This window comes from Melopsittacus undulatus, chromosome 1 (genome assembly GCF_012275295.1).
Source record: "Melopsittacus undulatus isolate bMelUnd1 chromosome 1, bMelUnd1.mat.Z, whole genome shotgun sequence".
NCBI lineage: Eukaryota > Metazoa > Chordata > Aves > Psittaciformes > Psittaculidae > Melopsittacus > Melopsittacus undulatus.
The window spans coordinates 43558769-43578888 of record NC_047527.1 but is presented as its reverse complement, the minus strand read 5'-3'; the positions used below and the strand labels follow the sequence as shown (position 1 = coordinate 43578888).

The 20120-nt window shown below is 40.3% G+C and overlaps 1 protein-coding gene across 6 annotated transcripts in view; it reads left to right on the top strand.

Annotated features, from left to right (window-relative positions):
• The window catches only part of DTNA (dystrobrevin alpha), a 229615-nt gene that overhangs the window by 164538 nt on the left and 44957 nt on the right, over window positions 1-20120 (top strand). For all 6 annotated transcript variants that reach the window (XM_034060178.1, XM_031052812.2, XM_031052814.2 and 3 more), the window contains 6 exons: window positions 2190-2275; window positions 3806-3960; window positions 9754-9859; window positions 12279-12445; window positions 14913-15037; window positions 19963-20043. In XM_034060178.1, coding sequence (XP_033916069.1) covers window positions 2190-2275; window positions 3806-3960; window positions 9754-9859; window positions 12279-12445; window positions 14913-15037; window positions 19963-20043 — 720 coding nt within the window. The remainder of the gene's footprint in view (window positions 1-2189; window positions 2276-3805; window positions 3961-9753; window positions 9860-12278; window positions 12446-14912; window positions 15038-19962; window positions 20044-20120) is intronic.

The window sequence follows — 20120 nt, the reverse complement described above, 5'->3', positions numbered from 1 at the left end:
CAGTGCAGAAAAGCTCCCAAAGGTCCAAAGGGCAGCACACACAAAAAGAATAAAAAAGACCAAAATCTCAGCCATAGCAGTGCTAGGTCCTGGTTTACACAAATTAGAATCCAGTCAACAGAAATACAGAAGACTGGCAACTTGTATACTGTGGTTTTGATCTTATGAAGCCAGTCAAAGAGAACACAATGTAATGAGAAAGAAAATGTGCATGAAAAGCAGCATTAAAGAACATAGTAAAGAGTGAAATTGTTTCTTTTTGTCTGTATCTCTAGCTAATTTTCTGACAAAAGCCAGAATTTTAAATGAGTGTAAATAATATTTAGAATTAATACTTAGAATCATGGGTTACATTGATGCAGAACTAAATCCAGTTCACCAAACTTTAAAGATTAACTAGCCAAGCTTAGGGAACTGACTCATTTTCTGATGTCTTGAGTACTTAATGAAGATAGGGGTGAAGCATGTAGCGTGCTTTAACGTACTGATGTGAGTATACCATTAATGGCTATTATGTGTCTGTTACTGTATTAGTCTGTTTTGTGGTGAGCAGAGAAAGTCACAGGCTCTTTGCTCTCCAGAATCAGTTTATATTTTAGTACTGATTTTCTTCATTAGAATTATGAGTGGCAATCAACAGAGTCATTTCAGAAACATTGATAAAGAGCTAAATTTCTGTATTCTAATGTATTGCTATTGCCAATGCAGTTTGACTATTTCATATAAGACAGAATTATATGTATTTTACCAGGAAGTCTCTTACAAACATAATGTTCCCTGATACAGACTGAAGGTCACAAGCTCTACTTCCAAAAAGTGACACAAAGCTTTATTATCTGTTCCCCTCATTAGCCCTATCAGTAGAATTTAGAAGGAGACATGGGTGCCATTTTGCTGAGCTCATAAATACTGGTTGACTGTCTCTTTTTTTAAAGCATGATGACGTGTTCTCACTGATGCCATTAAACAGGCTATCAAATAATGCTAAGGAGATTGGATGACAGACAAAAGTTGCTTCAGTGAAACTGTGGATTCTTACTGCCTTCTAGTAAGACTCTGAGAATTCAAAGAAGAAACTCATTTCACAATTTGGATGCCAAAAAAGGGATATTAAAAAGCAGATGAACTTTTAAAAAGCATGTTCATTCTCCTCTTTGTTAAGGGACTGGACACTACAGCATTTTTGTTCTGCCATTCCTGTCAACACTGGACTTAGTTCTGCCTAAACTGGGAGGACAGGTGTTTTAAGAGCTAAGTGTGCCTTGTGATGTGTGAAGCCATGTATTACTCACTCAGCTTGAGTATGCCAGGGTTTCTATAATGACAAGTAATCACTGGGGACTGTTCTGACTGTAGAGGGAGAATGAGGATAGCAAGAGGATCAATGCAGTTAAGCCACTGAGTGCTTCAGAACAGTTGAAGGAAGACGTGGCAGCATGTTAAAGGTGAACACAGCATCCTAAGAGCACATCGAATGGTCTGATCCTTGCAGGGGGTTAAAAAAAGAAGCCTCTTATTTTTACCTGAAAGTGACTGGATTTACAGAAAAAAAATAGATCTTTTTACCCCAAGGCATACTCCTGTGTGCATTTGACATGTAACAGCATTACGCATTTTAAGTTGAAAAGAGAAATCCAGGCATAACGTCAACTTGAACAAACCAGGGACTCTTCTGTATATCACAAGAAATGCCCTTTGCTCATTCTGGATGCAGGTATATTCCCCTCTTAAAGGTTCTTGGGGGTGCAGGTGTATCATTTAAAAAGCAATTGTCAGGCCTTATTAACAGGTTAAATATGTCATGTCAATCATTTGACTTTTGCACCTAGTGTTCCTTTTTGCAGTCTTCTAGGGGCAAAGGACAGGGACAGCATGAGTGTGACAGGTGCCTTCCAGTGCTACTTTAGCACAAGCAGCAGTAGTAGTCATCACCTTAGTGTATAATGAGGTAAGCAGTTTAATACTGAGCTTCATATACATAATAAATCTGTCCAGAGATCTTTACAGGACTATGTGCTGATGTGTGTTCCCACAAAACAAACTGATTTTAAACTCTTATTTCTTTGTATGTCAATCCACTTACAGTGTGCATTACAATATGTGATGTCAATTACATGCATTTTAAAAGGAAATAGGTGCATATTGTAAAATGGATATATTAAATATGTCTACTCTTTATTTTTGAACAGGGAAGGACATGGTAAAATTTCTGTTTTTGCTGTCAAAATGGCCTTGGCAACTCTCTGTGGAGGAAAAATCATGGACAAATTAAGATGTAAGTCTTTTGGGTGATGTTTTTTACTTGTTAATCATTGTTGTACTTGGAGAAATAACAGTACAGTTAAGAAAAGAGGGAATCAGGATAAGTTGTAGTTTCATGGCTGGGTTTTGGATTTGCACTGTGTATATCTCCAAGTAAATCCTGCTAAATGTTTGGATGAACTTCACACCAGACTTCATATTTTTGAAGCCAAATTGCATATACTGAGGTTCTGATTGGTGGGGTTTAGGTTTTTTCTTTGGGATGATTGAATTCAGAGTACAGGTAAGTGCCTCAAATGTTCAACATCTTGAAGCATCATTTAGCAATTTCTTCAGACTTTTTTAATAACATCTCTCTCATTTCACACTTAGAAGTACAATATATTTATGTGCTATTTATATTTTTTCCCATAGCACATATATTAATGCCATGTATTTTGGAGAACGGATTCTCATTTCATGGGATTTATTCCCAGTTCCCCAATAGTTAAAGCACAGTTTACTTGTAGCTGCAATGAAAGTCTTTCTGTTTAGTGCTATGATATCTATAGCTGAAGTCCAGAAAACCGGTTTGACTTTTTGACCAAAAGATTAATGTCAGCCTTCAGTTTCCTCTGAGCCCTGTACCACACAGCCAAAGAAAACTGACTTTACAAACTGTTGTTGATTAGACAAGTAGAAATCACAGGAATTTATTTAATCTTCCAGATTTGGTGCCATATTTTAGTATATTATTTCTGTGTCAAAACTCAAATACAGACTGGACTTAAATGCCAAAGTATAAATTGAACACAGTTCCCTAGGCTCCTTTAAGAATAGAAGCAGGGTCCATCCAGCGGAAAGCTAGAGTACAATGCTGATTTTTCAAATCAGCACTCCCAGGGTCCTGTTGTCAGAATTTCCTTTCCACGTTCCTTATGAATGAAGTAGCTGACATGACAGCCTGAAAAATGATAAATGTTCCTTAGTCTGTGATCCCCTGGTAAGCTTAGGATAAGTTTAAACAAGGGGAAAAGTGAAGGCTGAGAAACATGCATCTCTACAGTATTTTTACACATGACCAAAAGAGAAAAAAATGGAGAAGAGCGAAAAGTAATGCATTTGAAAGACCTTCAGTGCTTTGTGTCTCCAAAACAGTAACTGACTTAATTGTCTCATTGTCAAGGTTTAGGTTTGACATGGTAAGCTGGCAGTGGGAAAAAAGCTGATATTGTGTATCTTGTCAAATTAGATCCTTCTTATCTGATTAAATTACTGCTTCATGCCATGTATCAGACTTTGCTTAAAAAAATGACCACACACAATGAAAACAAACCAAAAAATGAATATTTTAGTATCTAAATCAGCTGCTTTATATGTAAATTATTCTTTTTGTTTTCTATTGAGAAGGGTTATAATTCAAGATGCAGTAATAGTGGAGGTTTTCATAAGCAGAACATGTTGTTTAGCACTTGTGGTTCAAGTGAGATGATACTGAATTCAGACCAAATCTGTAGCTCTCACTGAAGTTGCTGTGTCTTTTCCTTGTCTTTTCCCCCTTCAGATATTTTCTCAATGATTTCCGACTCCAGTGGAGTGATGGTTTATGGCAGATACGACATGTTTCTGCGGGAGGTTCTCAAGCTGCCCACAGCTGTTTTCGAAGGGCCTTCATTTGGTTATACTGAGCAATCAGCAAAATCCTGTTTCTCACAACAGGTAAATGAAGAGTGAGCATCCTAGACACAGGATCTCAGTCACCCTTCTGAGCAGGCCAAGACTTTCTTCCTCTCTTACATATATGTGCATATTCACCCAGGAAATGCATGGCTGGGTGGAGGGAATGCTTTCCTTATCTCTAGCACGTAGGTTAGGTGCTTTCAATTGGAAGCTAATCTCTATATGTTCCCCATATAACCATGAATGAAAGAGAGGCTTATTCAGAAAGTGATTCAGAGCAGCATCTTAACTGACATGTTCCAAAATTGGCCTGAGGAAACTAACTTCCTAGATTAAGCACCTAAGGTAAATACATTTAGATGATATAAATACCCCAAGACATGCAAATCCTCCACTTCAGTTAGTTGTTATTACTATAAGCACATACAAGACTACATGAACATATAGTGATATATGACTGTGTGAGACATATATGAGTATGTATTCACCACACAAAGCTCAACTCCTGCTGAAAAATCAAAGTACATGTTTTCCAAGTAATGGTATACACACATAAGAATTTTAGAAGTGAGAACAAAGTTGCCTTAATCCTTTATTGAAAATGGGAGTCAGTAGTGTATTAGAATATCCCTAGTCTCTTACAGATGACATCAGTGAGATAGGGTCTGGAAAGCAATGAATTAATCCTGAAGAAAAGATGAGATTTTTCCACAACTAACCAGACTGTAGGTGCACTGAGTACAGTATATTGGCTGCACCTAATATCTAGCTCTTCAAAAGATCCCATAATTGGGGCTGGTTGACCACCTCTCCAGTGCAGAAAGAGAGAATTCCCTTGGTTTTTGCCACACATCACACTATATAATTCCATAAATATAAAGTAAGGGAAGACAGTGAAACTGGGAAAATGATAGAAATAAAGTGGAATTTTACTTCTCTTTATCTTTCACAAACTGAATACTGATGAATAAATGAGTTGAATTGAGCAGGAATAGTGTCATTTTCATGCAAAATAGTCTAATACTTTGTTTACCCTCAGTTTCATGACTAATCAATAAGTACTCCAGTCAACTGAAGGGCATTGTTAAAATTCATCTATGTAATCATCTCCTAAATAATTTTAAATGGTAATGTTTGCATATATGAAACTATTCTTGTTTCGCAGAGGCAGTCTTACAACAGCATTTCATCTTCTGTTGAAGGATTTACATAGTGAAGTGACTTTTAGTAGTTTTGTGTTTAAAACAATAATAGAGTGCTATTGCACAGCAAAAGTGTGTTCAGGCTTTGCATGTGAAGAAAAAGAAGGTTATCAGGAGTAGACAACATGGGTTCATCAAGGGGGAATGGAAATCCTGTTGGACCAATTTGGTAGCCTTCTGTGATGGAATGACTGGCTAGGTAGATGAGAGGAGAGCATTGGATGTTGTCTCCCTTGACTTCACCAAGGATTTTGACACTGTCTTCTATCACAGCGTCATAGGTAAGCTGAGGAAGTGTGGGTTAAATGAGAAGACAGTGAAATTAATTGAGAACTGGATGAATGGCAGAGCTCAGAGGATTGATATCAGCAGCACAGAGTCTAGTTGGAGGCTGTAGCTAGCAGTGTTCCACAGGGATCAGTATTGGGCCCAGTTTTGTTCAACTTATTCATGAGGGACTGAATGAAGGGATTGAGTGTTATCAGCAAGTTTGCTGTTAACACAGAACTGGGAGGAGTGGCTGATACACGTGGAGGCTGTGCTGCCATTCAGCAAGAGCTGGGCAGGCTAGAGAGTTGGGCAGAGAGAAACTTAATGAAGTGTAGGGTCCTGCACCTGGGGCAGAATAACAACCCCATGCACCAGTAGAGGTTAGGGGTTGACCTTCTGGAAAACAGCTCTGCAGAAAAGGACCTGGTAGTCCTGGTGGACAGCAAGTTAACCATCAGCCAGCAATGTGCCCTCATGGCCAAGAAGGCCAGTGGTGTCCTGAGGTGCAATTAAAAAGACTGTGACCAGCAGGTCAAGTGGGGTGATCATGTCCCCTTCTACTCTGCCCTGGTGAGGCCACATCTGGAGTACAGGGTCTGGTTCTGGGCTCCTATTTCAGGAAAGACAAGTAGCTACTAGAGAGGGTCCAGCAGAGGGCAATGAAGGTGATGAGGGGACTTAGAGCAGCTCTCTTAGGAGGAAAAGCTAAGAGAGCTGGGGCTGTTTAGCTCTTAGAAGAGTCAACTGAGAGGGGGTCTTACTGACGCATACAGATATGTTATTGGCAATTGTTAAAAGAATGGAGCCAGACTCTTCAGTGCTGCTCAGCAAAAGCGTAAGGAGCAATGAGCACAAACTGAAACACAAGAAGTTCCATCTGAATATGAGGAAAACTCCTTTACTTTGAGGGTGACAGAGCACTGGAACAGGCTGCCCAGATAGGCTGTGGAGTCTTCCTTTCTGGAGATAGTAAAAAATCACCTGGACTCCATCCTGTGCTTTAGCAAGGGGTTGGACAAGATGATCTCCAGACGTCCCTTCCAACCACAACCATTCTGTCATTGGTTCTGTGCATGTTGGATATGCTATTATTAAAGATTGTAAAAGCAATTTATTTTCTTGAAATAGTGTCATTCAGGCCTCATAAGCAGCCATCAGAAATGGCACTTTCATTGACTTGGCATCCAGACGAGTGGACCAGATGTACTAAGGCACCTTAAGAAACAAAGTCTCCAAACAGGCATCAGGTGGTTTACTTCACTGTCTCCACTTAAAGCTAACAGGAGTTAGGTCTCTGACTGATGTAGGTACACAGCAGATTAAAAAGCTGCTGTTCTGCATCTCTAGGCAGCCAGGTACTCTTATGAAACTAGTCTAATATTTCACTTAAATTGACTATGTAATTCTCATAACATCCTCAGTAGGGGTGAACCAGAGTTTCGAAATGAGACTCAACATAATCCCAATGGCTCTATGATAAATTATATTTACAGTCGTAGTCACACACTAGGCTGTTCTTTCTCTCTCTTATTGTTTCACTTAGCATTATCAGAAGTTAATACCTTGGGATGAGTTTGGCTGTCTCTCTGTTGTTCTCAGTATGGAACTCACTTTTGCTTACCTTTCAGCCCCCTGATACATAGCTTCCTCAATTTCAGGGAAGGAAAAAGATTCTTGGAATGATCTGCTCACAGTGTCAAATCCATTTCAGTTTGCATCTGAAAGGACTTTACCTGTTGCAGAAATGTTTTATTATTCCCTGTTATACAAGTTTATTTAATCAGACCCTGGGTTTTCCTCCATCTCTGAAGCCCTGCTAGGTTGAATGGCTATTCAAAATGGGAACAGTGTTTCCTCATCAGCAAATTTATGGAACAGAGTTGCCAGAGCAAGTGACTTAATGTTTCAGAACACCAATCTTTGGCTCAGAAAGTTTCATTGCCACCCCTTAGGGATTAATGTGATGTCGTACGGTATTTGTGTTAATATCTGATGTTATTATTATAAAAACCCTTTCTTACTTCTCTTTTTTTATCCCAAACTGAAAAGATAGACGCTAACTTCATTTTCTTAGCACTTGGCTAAGTGTTATTCCACAAACCTAGACTCCATCTGCATGTAACATGTATTTAGAAACAGCTTTCAGTTTCAACTTTCCCAGCAGCAGAAAAAAAACTGCAGAAGGAAAATACACCTGGTAAAATGTATGGAAATTGCTCTGCTGGTGTCCTTTTAGGGGTACGGTTCTCTCTAATGCATAAAATCAGTGACCACCAGAAGGGTTCACCCAGAAAGCTGTCAGTGAAGCTAAGTTGCTTTACTTGGTGCAAATCAGGATTTAAATTATAGCAGCACTCAAAAGCCTACCGTACTGTGGAAAAGCTGTTCTTGTCTCCCCTCTATTTTTGCATGTTTAGACCAGTTGTGTGTTTGCTGCCAACTTATCTGCCTTCGGGCACAGAGGGAAGACTCAGGGATACTCAGCTCTGCAGTATGGGTCCCTGGAGGACCCTTCTTTCCTAGACTTCATTCTGCTTTTTTTCCTCCCATTCTCATTTCTGATGCAGACGGCACAGACGTTTGCTGCGGGCATTGGTCAGCAACGCTAGGACAAATTTCATAGGCAGTCCCCAAAAGAAAGATCCTTTCCTGTGGGCTGATGCTTACAGCATAGGATGCCTCTTTGGGAAGTGATTATCCACTCTCCATGGGTGGGAGATCATTCATACAACAAGCAGGTAGTAGCTGATTGAACTTTCATACTGCAGGTATTGTGGGAAAAGATAGTATTTCAGTGAGATTCAGAGCTCATATTCTGGCTATTTCTGTTCATTAAAGAATCAAGACCATTTTCACAACTAGCCTGAATATTTTCTCCTGGGACAAATATCTTTATACATTTCCCAGTATTTTGCAATATTTCTGCCCTGAGACTGTTAGAGAGTGAGGTGTTTTGCATTGATCACTCAGTGTATAAGAGAAATAGTGATTTTCTTTCATCTGGTGGCAATTGTATATAAATAAGGCACAGATACTCCATCTGGAAATCTCAGCTCTTAGAAGCATTCTGAAACACACTGAGATGATACATGCCACTGCATAGCTGCTGTTTTGCTTCCTCATGGGGTAGCCACAGTTCTTTAGCAAGTTAAAGCAGTAGCTTATGCAATAAGATATGAAAATTTAGCAATCCCTTTGGATATGGGGATGCTACTTAAATATGCGTGTCTATAAATTACATCTAAACACATTCTCAACAGGGCTCAATAATTATGCATCTCAATTTTATTTTAAAGGCATTCTCAGTTGCTGATTTCTTGAGGACTCTCTGTCCTTGACAACCCAGTAGGTCTGTATTTTAATAAACACTTAGGTAACCCATATACTTCATCGGAAAGAGCAGGTATTTATGGTGGAGGTATCTCAGGCCTATAGCTCTGAAAAAAACCATGTGAACTAAGATTTGTGATGACTTTTTCCAGACGCCTCAGAAACTTAAGGCCCTAGATTACATTTTTAAAATCAACATGTATATTTTAGAGTTTAAATCTCTTTGAAAGATAAAAGGGATCTTGGAGTGCTTACAGGTGTGGAGTGCTTAGGAACAGTTGCAGTCCCTGCATGTATGCAAATACAGCACGCCACAATCAGACCTCACGTATTTAGTTATAGTTTATACTATAAGTACTATAGTTTATAGTTTATATATATATTTATATATAGTTTATACTATAAGTTATACAAGCAAATACAACATGCCACAATCAGACCTCACACATTTAGTTATACTTCATACTATAAGTACTATAGTTTAGTTATATATTATAGTTGCTATCACTCAACAGACAAGCATAGTTTCTTAAATTACAGTAGCACAGTTACCAGTGATGGTCTGTCCATACCCTATATTTGGTTTGAAATTGTACTCCCTTGTCATTATTTTCTTTCATTTTCTTCGTTGGAGAACCATCGGTCATTCTCTGTAGTGACTTTTCATATGAAAATTGGTAATATACAGTGAAACCCTGCGTGCACTTGTACACATTATGTGGTAACTGAAAACACATGAAAACATGGGGAGCTGAATGTCAACCTTATTCACAAAGCATCTTCAGGCATTGATTTTAGACGATAGTCTTGAAGAGAGTGGGAGCTAGGTGTATCCAACCCATTCATCAGCAGTATACATAGTCCAGAAAAGGTTTGCTTTTACCTCATGTTCTTTTTAGTAAGCCAGGACTGGAAACAGACTCTGTCTGGAACTCCTTCCAAAATGTTTCTGTAGGGACAAGATAAAATAATTTTGATATGTCTCATTACTGATTATGGGGTTTTTATGTTTATTTTCTTGTTTGAGCAGAAAAAAGTCACATTAAACACTTTCTTGGATACTCTTATGTCTGATCCCCCACCACAGTGTCTAGTGTGGTTACCACTTCTGCATCGACTGGCAAATGTTGAAAATGGTAAGTAAGAGCTGCTGCCAAAAAACAGTTACAAGAGTAAACTTCTGTGTGATGTTTTTCTCACTCTGTAGATGGTTTTGCAGGAGCTACTGTGCTGGGTTCATTGGCTCCATGTGCTCTTCTTACAGTCACTAGTAAAGTATTTTAAGAATCCTCTTGGTCATTGAGCCAGAAATTTGGTTTCATTTCAGGAAATTATCCTGACATGTCCTCTCTTCCTGTGCTGTGGATAAGCAAAGAGTAATAGGACCTGCTCCATTCACACGCTTACATTTGATAAACTGTCAAGGCCACAACTTTTATTAGCTATGACATATGGCAGCAGAGAAGGAACAGCTTGGCAGTTTCCGTTCATGCAGTATTCTTGGCAGGAGAGGTCCAGTGCAGTGCAAAATACCAGCCAAGAGGTCATTATGGAGGATCTCCTCCTAAGTCTGCACTGTCAGATGATATACTCTTAAAAAGGAAATTCTGTATTTGTCCTTATCCTTTGCTCGTGTGGAAGATGAGGTTTCAACTGTGAGATGCCTCTTGCTCCTCAGGGGTTGTCTTAGCCCAGAATGACCAGACCACAGATTAGAAGACATGTCCCTGGGCAATAGTATCTTTCTCAGCCTTCCAGCTCTGAGCACCTGAGGAAAAGTTTGCAGACTCATAGGTGTAGTCCTCCAGCCAAACCCCTCATACAAGTGCTTCTGTGGAAGGTGCTGCCACACCGAAAGTGCAGAGGCAGAGCTAGAAAGCTTGTGCATCTCAGCTCACCTCACTCTGTGCACCACCAAATTGCAGCTCAAAACCTGTACTGTTCCTTGTGTAGTTCTGGAAAAGTTCCCCAGTTCAGATGCAGCCATCTTTTGCTATCCAGAAGGACCAGCATTGACAATATTAAACAGAAAAAAAAACCCTACCGTGAGACAAGAAATGCCATTTTACGGCCTTATTTATCTGGATGTACTTGTTCCTAATGTGTCATTTCTTGCTCATGATCATCAGGATGTAATGAAGCTGACAGCTATTATCCTAACACTTTCAATCTCGGAAAAGGAAGATTTAAAAGTGCAGGAAGTCTGTACAAAAAAATTGGACTATTAATTGAGTAAGATAAATAGATTTTTTCTGTAAGCAATTTCCCAGCCCAGTATTTTGCCTCAGAGGGTGTTAGGTAAGAGTCTTGTGTTGTTTTCCTGTGTTGTGGCTCCCTTGATGGTTTAACTCTAGCATAAGTGAAGCTCTGGGATGCTGCAGGAAAAAGTGTGGGGGGGAAGCAGGAAGAAGAAAAGATCATAAATACTCACCCTGTTAGGCAATAAAGTATTTATACCATATTTCCAAAGAGAAGATGGGGTTGGTGGAAGGGGAGGTGTGCAGCCATTTTTTGATGATACAAAGAGGAGGAAGTCATAAGTCTTCTTGTACTAAATAAATCCCTCGTCACCAACATGGTTAATAAGATGTTCCTAAGTTCTACCTGGCCACAAAGCCTCCTATGTACCCCACCTTCCTCCAGCTCTTGTCATCACATCCCTGTCCCTCACCAGCTTCACCCAGTTTCTCAGGCTAGAGCACTAACCCTTCCTGCTGCGAAATTCTGGCAAGGAATTAAAACCCTGACGCACTCAGCACTGATCCAAATCCTCCAGACTGAACCTTATGACAGGAGAGCAGAAGGTGCCTGGGAACAAGGAAATGTTCAGTACCCCGTGTTAAATTGGGTACATGCTGTAAGGAGAGAGGAACTGAAATTGCACTATTGCCAGGAAGGAGCTTCAGAATGTCTTGATTGATGCCTTAGCATGCTCAGTGACTTGCATCTTTGTTACTCTCTGCTTCTGAACGGAACAGAGAACAGGACCACATGGGTCCTTTCAATGGCCGGCTTTCCTAATATGGGCTTCCAAAGCTAAGTGTTCAGCTCCTTATATAGGTAGCTAAATGCTGCCAGTTGTACAGATGAGACGGCAGTAATTAAGAGATAGTGACATGCCTAAGTACACTTCTGTGCTTCCCGTAATCAGAGAGCTGAGTTTGACTTCTCCAAGGCACATCGCTTTAGCTCCTCACAGCACAGCAAAACACTCAGCTTCCCCTAGTAATGCAGCTGAAGGGCACAGTGGATTTTCCCACATATGAATTTCCTTTATCTTGTATTCTGTTCGACACTGAACACATCTGTCACAACTGTGAGCAGGAGGTGCAGGCATCAGCTCAGAAGTGATGAAGGGTTTGATGCCTAGTGAAGGAAGTGTTGCCTGGGCTTAGCACAGGTTGCTGGGCAGCTACTCAAGTTTTCACAGGTCAAAGCTGTGGGCAGCATCTAGAAACAAAGAAGGGATTCACCCTTCAGTTCAGGGCTTTGTAAAATTTTGCGGGGGGTTTCTCTGCTTTGGTTTATGGCTCAGTGCCTCTTTCTCCTGTGCAGTCTTCCATCCCGTCGAGTGTTCCTACTGCCACAGCGAGAGCATGATGGGGTTTCGCTACCGCTGCCAGCAGTGTCACAATTACCAGCTCTGTCAGGACTGCTTCTGGAGGGGCCATGCCAGCGGTTCCCACAGCAACCAGCACCAAATGAAAGAGTACACGTCATGGGTAAGGGAAGGCTCATGCCTTGCTGCAGACTGCTTTGCCCTCCAGCCAGCAGAGAAGACCCTGGCCGCAGCTCCAGGCAGCCATCCGGCACAGGGAGGCTGGGAGCAGGGCTGCCAATTGGGATTGGCCACCCCATCAGGGAGGCTCCAGCCTTGGGAGCGTTTGGGAGAGCATGGAGGTGGGAATGGTATTTTCTGGGTGAGGATCTGGGGCACCTGTGACGGTGCGTGCCGCAGCGAGGGCAGCGCAGGAGGGGCTGGCAGCAGGGCACCAGGCTCACAGCAGCTTCTCCCATTCCCACAGGACTCACGGTAAAATCATCATTGGCTTGCTCTGTTTGGCTACATGTAAATGAAATGATGAATACTTAATGCTCACTCATCAATGTTTTCAGTTGAGTGGCTGCAGCATATGCGTAGCATTTGGGATGGTCCTGGCACTGTGGATTTGAGCATGGTCATAGGCTTAGATCCATGATAGTGTTTACTCTAGAGAAAAAAACACTTCAATCTTTTTGTTGTTAAACAAAATATTTCCGTGCTTTTTCTAAGCTGAAAGAGAAGTTATCAATAGCTACATTCAGCTTCTCTGAAGGGCATCAGACCTGGGGGCTAAACTTCCACAGACTGGAGCAAACTGCTAGCAGAAGCTCCTGGTCAGTGAGCATCCCAATCTTTCAGGGTTCAAATCCAGAAGCAGGCAGAAAAATCCTAACTAATATATAATGTTACAGAAGTATATTGTTACAAAGAAGGAGAATGGTGCATCAAGCAACAACTCACATTCATGCAGCACTTTGTGTGTACTTTTTAACAAATTTCTTAGGTTTAAGACTTTTATAATGTCTGTCTTTGTGTTAATGGAGCATGCAAGGGTTAAACTGATGTGGTTTGTTCTGTATGCAAGTCACACGGCCCTGTGCTTCATGGCAGCAGATCTGGGTCTATAATTGTTTTTGTGGGTCCTAATTGCTACTTGTTGCATAGACATGAATGGCTTGAGTTTAGTCTCTGAATAGTAGAGTTCCCACTCTGTAGCTCTGACTTCATTCCTAACAGCAGTCTGTGCTATAAAATCCTTTTTTGCTGTAGCCAGAGGGCTGTAATTATAGGTAGGAAGTAACTGGAAAACTTAAAATTTCTGCTTAGCAGAAGACAAAAACCTGACTACATGCCTGGTGGTTTCAAACGTTCCTTGTCAGAAACAAATGTTTTATTTCAAGTCTGAAATTGCCTTTCTGTAGTGTTCATTAGCATTTGTTCAAACCTGGTTAGCATTCGCTATAACGCATCTGTATCAAGCTCCACATGCAGATTAGAGGTGTTCATGGGTGCAGTGGAAGTCAACTGTTCTCATTTCAGAGTGAAATCACATTTATAGTGTGAAAGAAAAAGCCTGAACTTTGCATATTTCTGTAGTAGAAATATTTCATTTTTATCTTGATCACAGACGTGAGTCGATGCAGGATGTGTGTGCACAAATATAGTACAAGTCGTTTTAGGTTCCAGAAAGAATTTTAAATTACAGCATGTAGAACTGTGTTTTGGAGGGAGGAGACAGTGCAAGGATCACTGCCCTTATTTTACTGGCAGAATTGCAGAGAGGTGGGGTGGATTCCCTGAAGATCTCTCACACACCCTAAAAGGCACTTCAGATCTCCGAGCTCTTACATAGGAAAGTGTTTTAAGTATAAAGAGCATCCAAGCAAAAATAAAAAGCAGAAGATAGTGATTTATTGGGTTTTTTTTTAACTTGCCAATGGGATTTCCTGGTGAAAACATGCTGGTTGCACAAAGCCTCACCATCTTTTCTCAACAGCTACAGTACACCAGCCTCTCCTGGAACGCTGTCACCATGGCAGGGCAATGCCCACCATGCATGTGTCTCAAATTTCCCACTCCCCAGTGTGACAGGGGCTGCAGCAGCCATGGGAAGTGGAGGAGAAGTTTTATAGCAGCAGCTAAACAGTACAGGGTGCTGGAGCTGAGGAGGAAAATAGTAGCAAGGAAAGGGAATATAGAAGCCTTGTGCCTGGCCCAGAGCTGGAAAGGAATGGTTCCCGTACAGTATATCTACATGGACAGACATATACAGATTTATTCTGCTTGCACTCCCAAGATGGTGAGGTATGAGTCAGCTCCAATCCAGGCAACACTAATTTTGTGCTGTCCTTCATTCAATACTACCTTAGTGCAGAATGTCAAAGAAGCCATGGCAACTGCGTCTGTCCATGTAGATATACTCCCTCCAAGCCTACTCTGAAGGCACCTGAAGGTAAGAGTAATCTTTCCACCAAACTGAGCAGTCTTTGCCTTACTAGAGTGTTGGGGTGGGAGGGAGGCAAAGGGGAACATCAGTCAATAGATATGTAAGCTTGTAGAGCTTCCTGTTGGTTTGTGCTTCCTGTAGCAGAAACAGTATGCACCTTACTTGTCCAGATTACCTCTACCTTCCTTGTTCCTCCCAGAAATCACCTGCTAAGAAGCTAACTAATGCACTTAGCAAGTCTTTAAGCTGTGCTTCCAGCCGTGAACCTTTGCACCCAATGTTCCCTGACCAGCCTGAAAAACCTCTAAACCTGGCTCATATTGTGTAAGTATCTGTGTGCTGTAGAAAAAGTAAGCTTTGTTGTAGGAGTTGCTTACAACAAGTGTAGATACTATAGCCCTGAACAAAATGGGAGGCAGCTGTGGTGTATCAGGCTCAATGCATCACAAGTGCAAATTTGCTGATTGGGGTATTTAGCATAAAAATGTTCTGCTGTGACTTCACTGGAAGAGTCAGTGGGATATATGCATATAACGAAATAGTGGGACACAATGTTGGTATGTCCCCATTCTCTTCAAATCCATTCAGTTTCATAGAATTTCAGCACTTTGGGATGTATTCATGCTGAGAACGTTAATTTTGTTATCTAGTGACTCATCTTCAGTATATCGCACATATGTCTTGACATCACCAGGGGATTTTTTCTAAAGCATGTGCACTGCCCCTGGTGGCAGTTGCTCAGATTTTCTCATTTATCAATTTGGTTTATCTTTGCTTTCTGGGTCCTTTAAGGAAAAAAAACAAACCCAGTTAAATTTTCCATAGAATTCAGGAAAAATTAAGTCATTGTTTGGAAGAAAGTTACAAAGGAATTGACGTAAAAAAAAGTTCCAAAAATACTGTCTTTAAAGTATTTCTTTTATCCTGATATATTTCTTAACCATCTTTCCAGGGGCTCTGACTGAAGCATTTCAGGCGGCATCCATTGAAATTGTATTTCCAGGCTATATATCTGTTTACTGGCTGCTGGAACTATTCCAGTCTATAATTGCTATACATATTTAGTTTTGACAGTACTGAATGTTTGTATGTAGCATCTTTAAGGGCACAAGTCCACCTGCTGTTGTGGATTGCACAACAACTGGAGAGTTCATCTGGCCTACCTGATATTTTGACTATAAAACATGGTGATGGTCATTTTGTGGTTATAGCAGAACTTTTTCAAGGCATAAAAGAGTGCTCTTCAGACACAAGGTGCCTCTGACAGATATGTAGTGCCAAATCCTTGTTGCACTCGACTGTCAGTTAAAATCCCTGCACCTCTTTATAGAGGTGTAGTGGGAGGATGTTCTTTGGAAGAGATCATCCGGAGTTGGATCTGCTGAGCTGTTGCACTGCTGTGCGTGGTATAAAAGCCTGGCTCTGCTGGCAGCTCAGTGATGATTTCACAGGGCAGATTTTGGCCATCCTTAAAAGAAATGGGAAGAGACAGGGAGCATGAAACTGAAAGAGAAGCCTCTGTTCCCTGTTGGCTGCACACCCTTGGGGGCCTGGAAGTATGTCATAAGATAACAGTGAAAACTGGGCTACTGTGAATGGATTAAAAGCACTTAGGCGAGGCAAGAGGAAGGTACCATAACTGAGTAGGATCTGTTCCAGTTCTTTGCTGTGAAATTAACACCTTCCTTTCTTCTTAACTATATAGACATAATTTAGAACGATTGGATGTGAGAACATCTATTTTGTTTTATGATAGAGTTTCTCTATATTCATAGATTGAAGGCAATGTAACTTGGCCATGTATATTGGCTATAATGATACATGAGTGGAAAACATCCAAGTAGTGGAGATAGCATGATCTATAGCATAATTCGCATAAATTAACTGAGGGGAGAGATATGCTACAGTACCTCAGTGAGAGTATCTTCTTGCTGATGTGATTTTTATTTTTAAACATAATGGAAGTTGAGAGAAACAGCTCTGGGCAGGAATCCAAGCAGAAAGGGGTTTATATGTGCATTAAATGGAAGAATTTTGGCAACAAAACAGTATCCTTTTCTTAGTTGCTAGCTTAAATGGGGACAAGTACCTCTGCATTACTATATAGCCTTTCCTTTTCATCATTCTTCCACCTTGGAGTAGTACCAGACAGAAAGACCTCATGTTTTTTTGTTCTACTGGTGCCACACAGAACTTTCAGTTAAGCAAGAAAGACATCTAAGGCTCATCTAGAGAAGCAGTTATCAAGGTGTCATTAACCTGATGGAGAAACAACCCCCACCAATGGAGGGATCATTTTTCTTTCCTATACATAAGCTTGGCAACAAAAAATAAGCTTCAGACTGCAGAGATGACAAATGGCAGTGCATCGTGGAGGTATCTTTCAAATGCATTCTGCACCAGCCTGACTTTGTTTTTATCTAAGGCTTGTAGGCACATTGTTTTTGACATCAGTGTGGAGAGGTTAGACCAGCACAGAGCACTTTGGAAAATGCCTCTTACTTAATTTGGTTTATTACTGGGGGTATCTGTTATGCCATAAAATGTATTTATTACATAGCATATTTTGATACTATTAGGTGTTTTCTGCCTCCTTGAGGAATATTGATTATCATCAGCTTACTTTTATCAGGAAGCTTACTCATTTCCAGAAGTTCAGAAATAGCCTCAGAAAGATATACATTTATAGTCAATACCTGAGTTTTCCTTTGCTTTACTGTAAAGTCTGCTGTTCTTGTCTTATCACATCACACCACTGTATATGTATGTTCGAAAAGCATGTTTTGAACGCCTGGTATTCAAGCTGAACCTGAGGAATGTGACTCTGGGTATCAACCATTATGAAACTGAGCTTGGGAAAGCTCAGATTAGTTTAATACAGGTTTTTTTTTCCATATAAAAATTGACAAACTAATGCTAAGCACCAAGTCTTAGCAAAGCTTTGAAGTTTGTAGGCATTTGTACCCAAGAGTAACTCTGCATATGTAAACAGATTGATGACCTTTTACGTGTAGAGGCTCTCATGCTTTTTGCAGAATCAGGGTGTTAAGAATGGAGTGTGTCCAATGCACTACTTAGACCACATACATATTAAACTGACAATTTAATTAATGATCTCTTTTCCATTTCATTTTGGCTGCAAAAGAGATACTTGGTAAGTATTTTTCTTCTTTAGTACTCTTATTGGAGGAAGACGTTTGGAAAAAAATGTGATAATTTCAGTGTTACCAATCCTTAACTGGTTTGTCTTTTTTTTCCCCAAAATCCAGAGCTAAATAAATAGTGTGTTTGAATACAGAAACAGTAAAAGGGAAGAGCCCTTTGGGGCATTAGAAACTTTTCCACCCCTATTTTGAGATTAAAATTAGAGAAGACATTCACCTGGAGTCCGTATGTGGTGATCTGCTGAAGTCCATGGCTACCACATACCCACGTACCCACTTCCTACTCAGCAGAGGTGGACTTGGTGCAAGGCAAAGCAGAGCCCAAGCTCTGCCAAGGGAGCACTCTTCCTGCCTCCTTCTCTTGAGCAGTGTTGAGAATGAACCTCTCATCCCTGCTCTTCTGGTCTTTTAGAAACCTCAGCCTGTTCCAGATTGGTTTTTGAACATGCTCATGGGCCAGCAGTTGCATTGAGAAAAGTAAAATTGCAGTAGTCTCCTGTAGCTGCTGTGAACTATTGCTCCTACGTCAATGACCAGCTTACGGTTCCCAGGCAACACAATACTGGTTCCTTACCCTTAAGATGAAATTAGTTTCTAAGTATTCTCTTGAAGTTTATTTTCAAATCTCTGCAATTCAAGACTCGTACAACAATGACTTTTCCAGTGGATTGGCTCTGATCGTGACTTCATCCAAGTTATTCCTAGCTCTGATGAAGTTCATGAAAAATAACATTAAAACACTTCTCCATAAGTACATAGGGAGCAAAGTGCTGCTTCTCAAATTTGTGATTGACCAGAACAGGAGTTTTTCAAGTGGGTCTGCGGATGCAGGGTTAGGCTAACACTGTATTTTCATATAAATAAATATCATGTCAAATCCTACATCCTTCTATTCCCAGTTTTAAACTTTTTAAAAGCAGTGTGGTGTTGGCATACTGAGAAATCCATTTGAACTTGTCAAAGATCACATTTATGCTTATCTTCTAAGAGTTACAAAATAAGAAAGAAATCTCAAAGTAATAGTTCACTTCTGTGCAGAGTGGGCTTTCTTCATTTCTTACAAGTGGTTTGGATGACCCATTGTCTTGCACAATTGGAGCCCAGTGAGTAGTTGCAGATGACTACTATATTCTGATTTGCACATGTGCAGAATTCAGAAAGCAGGACAGATCTTTCACAGGGCTTAAAAGGGATATTAACCAGCTTGAAATCTGAATTATATATGGCTTTAGGTTCTGCTTGTATCTGATTTAAAGCCCTGTGATTTTAATAACGTATTTTTTAGTTTTTCCAGGTTGTCTATATCTTTTGCCGAATATTGTATAAGAAATCCATTAAGAAGGGGAAATTCCTCCTTAATAAATACAAAAGGAAAAATTATGCACGGAACATTTTTAAGAGTTGACAATAAAAGAAAGCAGAGGAAATATTCCTTCACATTTAATTTTTAGTAAGAGCATGAAATAGAGAATGTAATAATAAAATGAGCATTATGAATGGTGATCTTCTGAAACTAGATACTTACATTAAATTTTGATTTGAAGTTTGATATCCCAGTTGAAAAGCTTTGCAGTTAAACCGGTTTAGTTTTACATGTATTTTATGGGACTCTGAGGGCTATGGGTACACTCTGGTCACTATGTGGATGTGGTAGAATGGAGCTTAATGCCAGAGGTGAGCTCATGAAAAGATGGGTGATTTATTGACAGTTGCCCCCTTCAGACCTCTGTGCTGGCACAGTGAACCTGCTACCAGTGCTCAGCCTAGCTGACTCAAAGCAGTAGCTCTGGGCTACAGGCTTTGAAAAGGAAAAATGGCATGCTATTATTGTGCCAAAGCAGGGAAAAATAATTAAGCAAGTTGCTTAAAACTCACCTCAGAACACACAAAATTAATGGTGTGTTTTTATCAACTTCTGCTTAAAAACACAGCATCTGTCATTTAGAATTATTGCTACTTAAAGCAGAAGATGCAAGTAGTAATGTTACTTTAAACAAGAATCTCATTCAGTTCTCTGTAAATATTGTTGCTGAGGTAGGGGGATTTGTCCAAAATCTTGTAACTGGATACTTTGCCTTCTTCCAGGCCCCCCCGACCTGTAACCAGCATGAACGACACACTCTTCTCCCACTCTGTTCCCTCAGGAAGTCCTTTTGCAAACAGAAGGTGAGTTCTTATCCTTATTTATGTTAAATCATTATATGGCAGTGGTGAGGTTTCAATTTTCACAAAGTTAACAGACA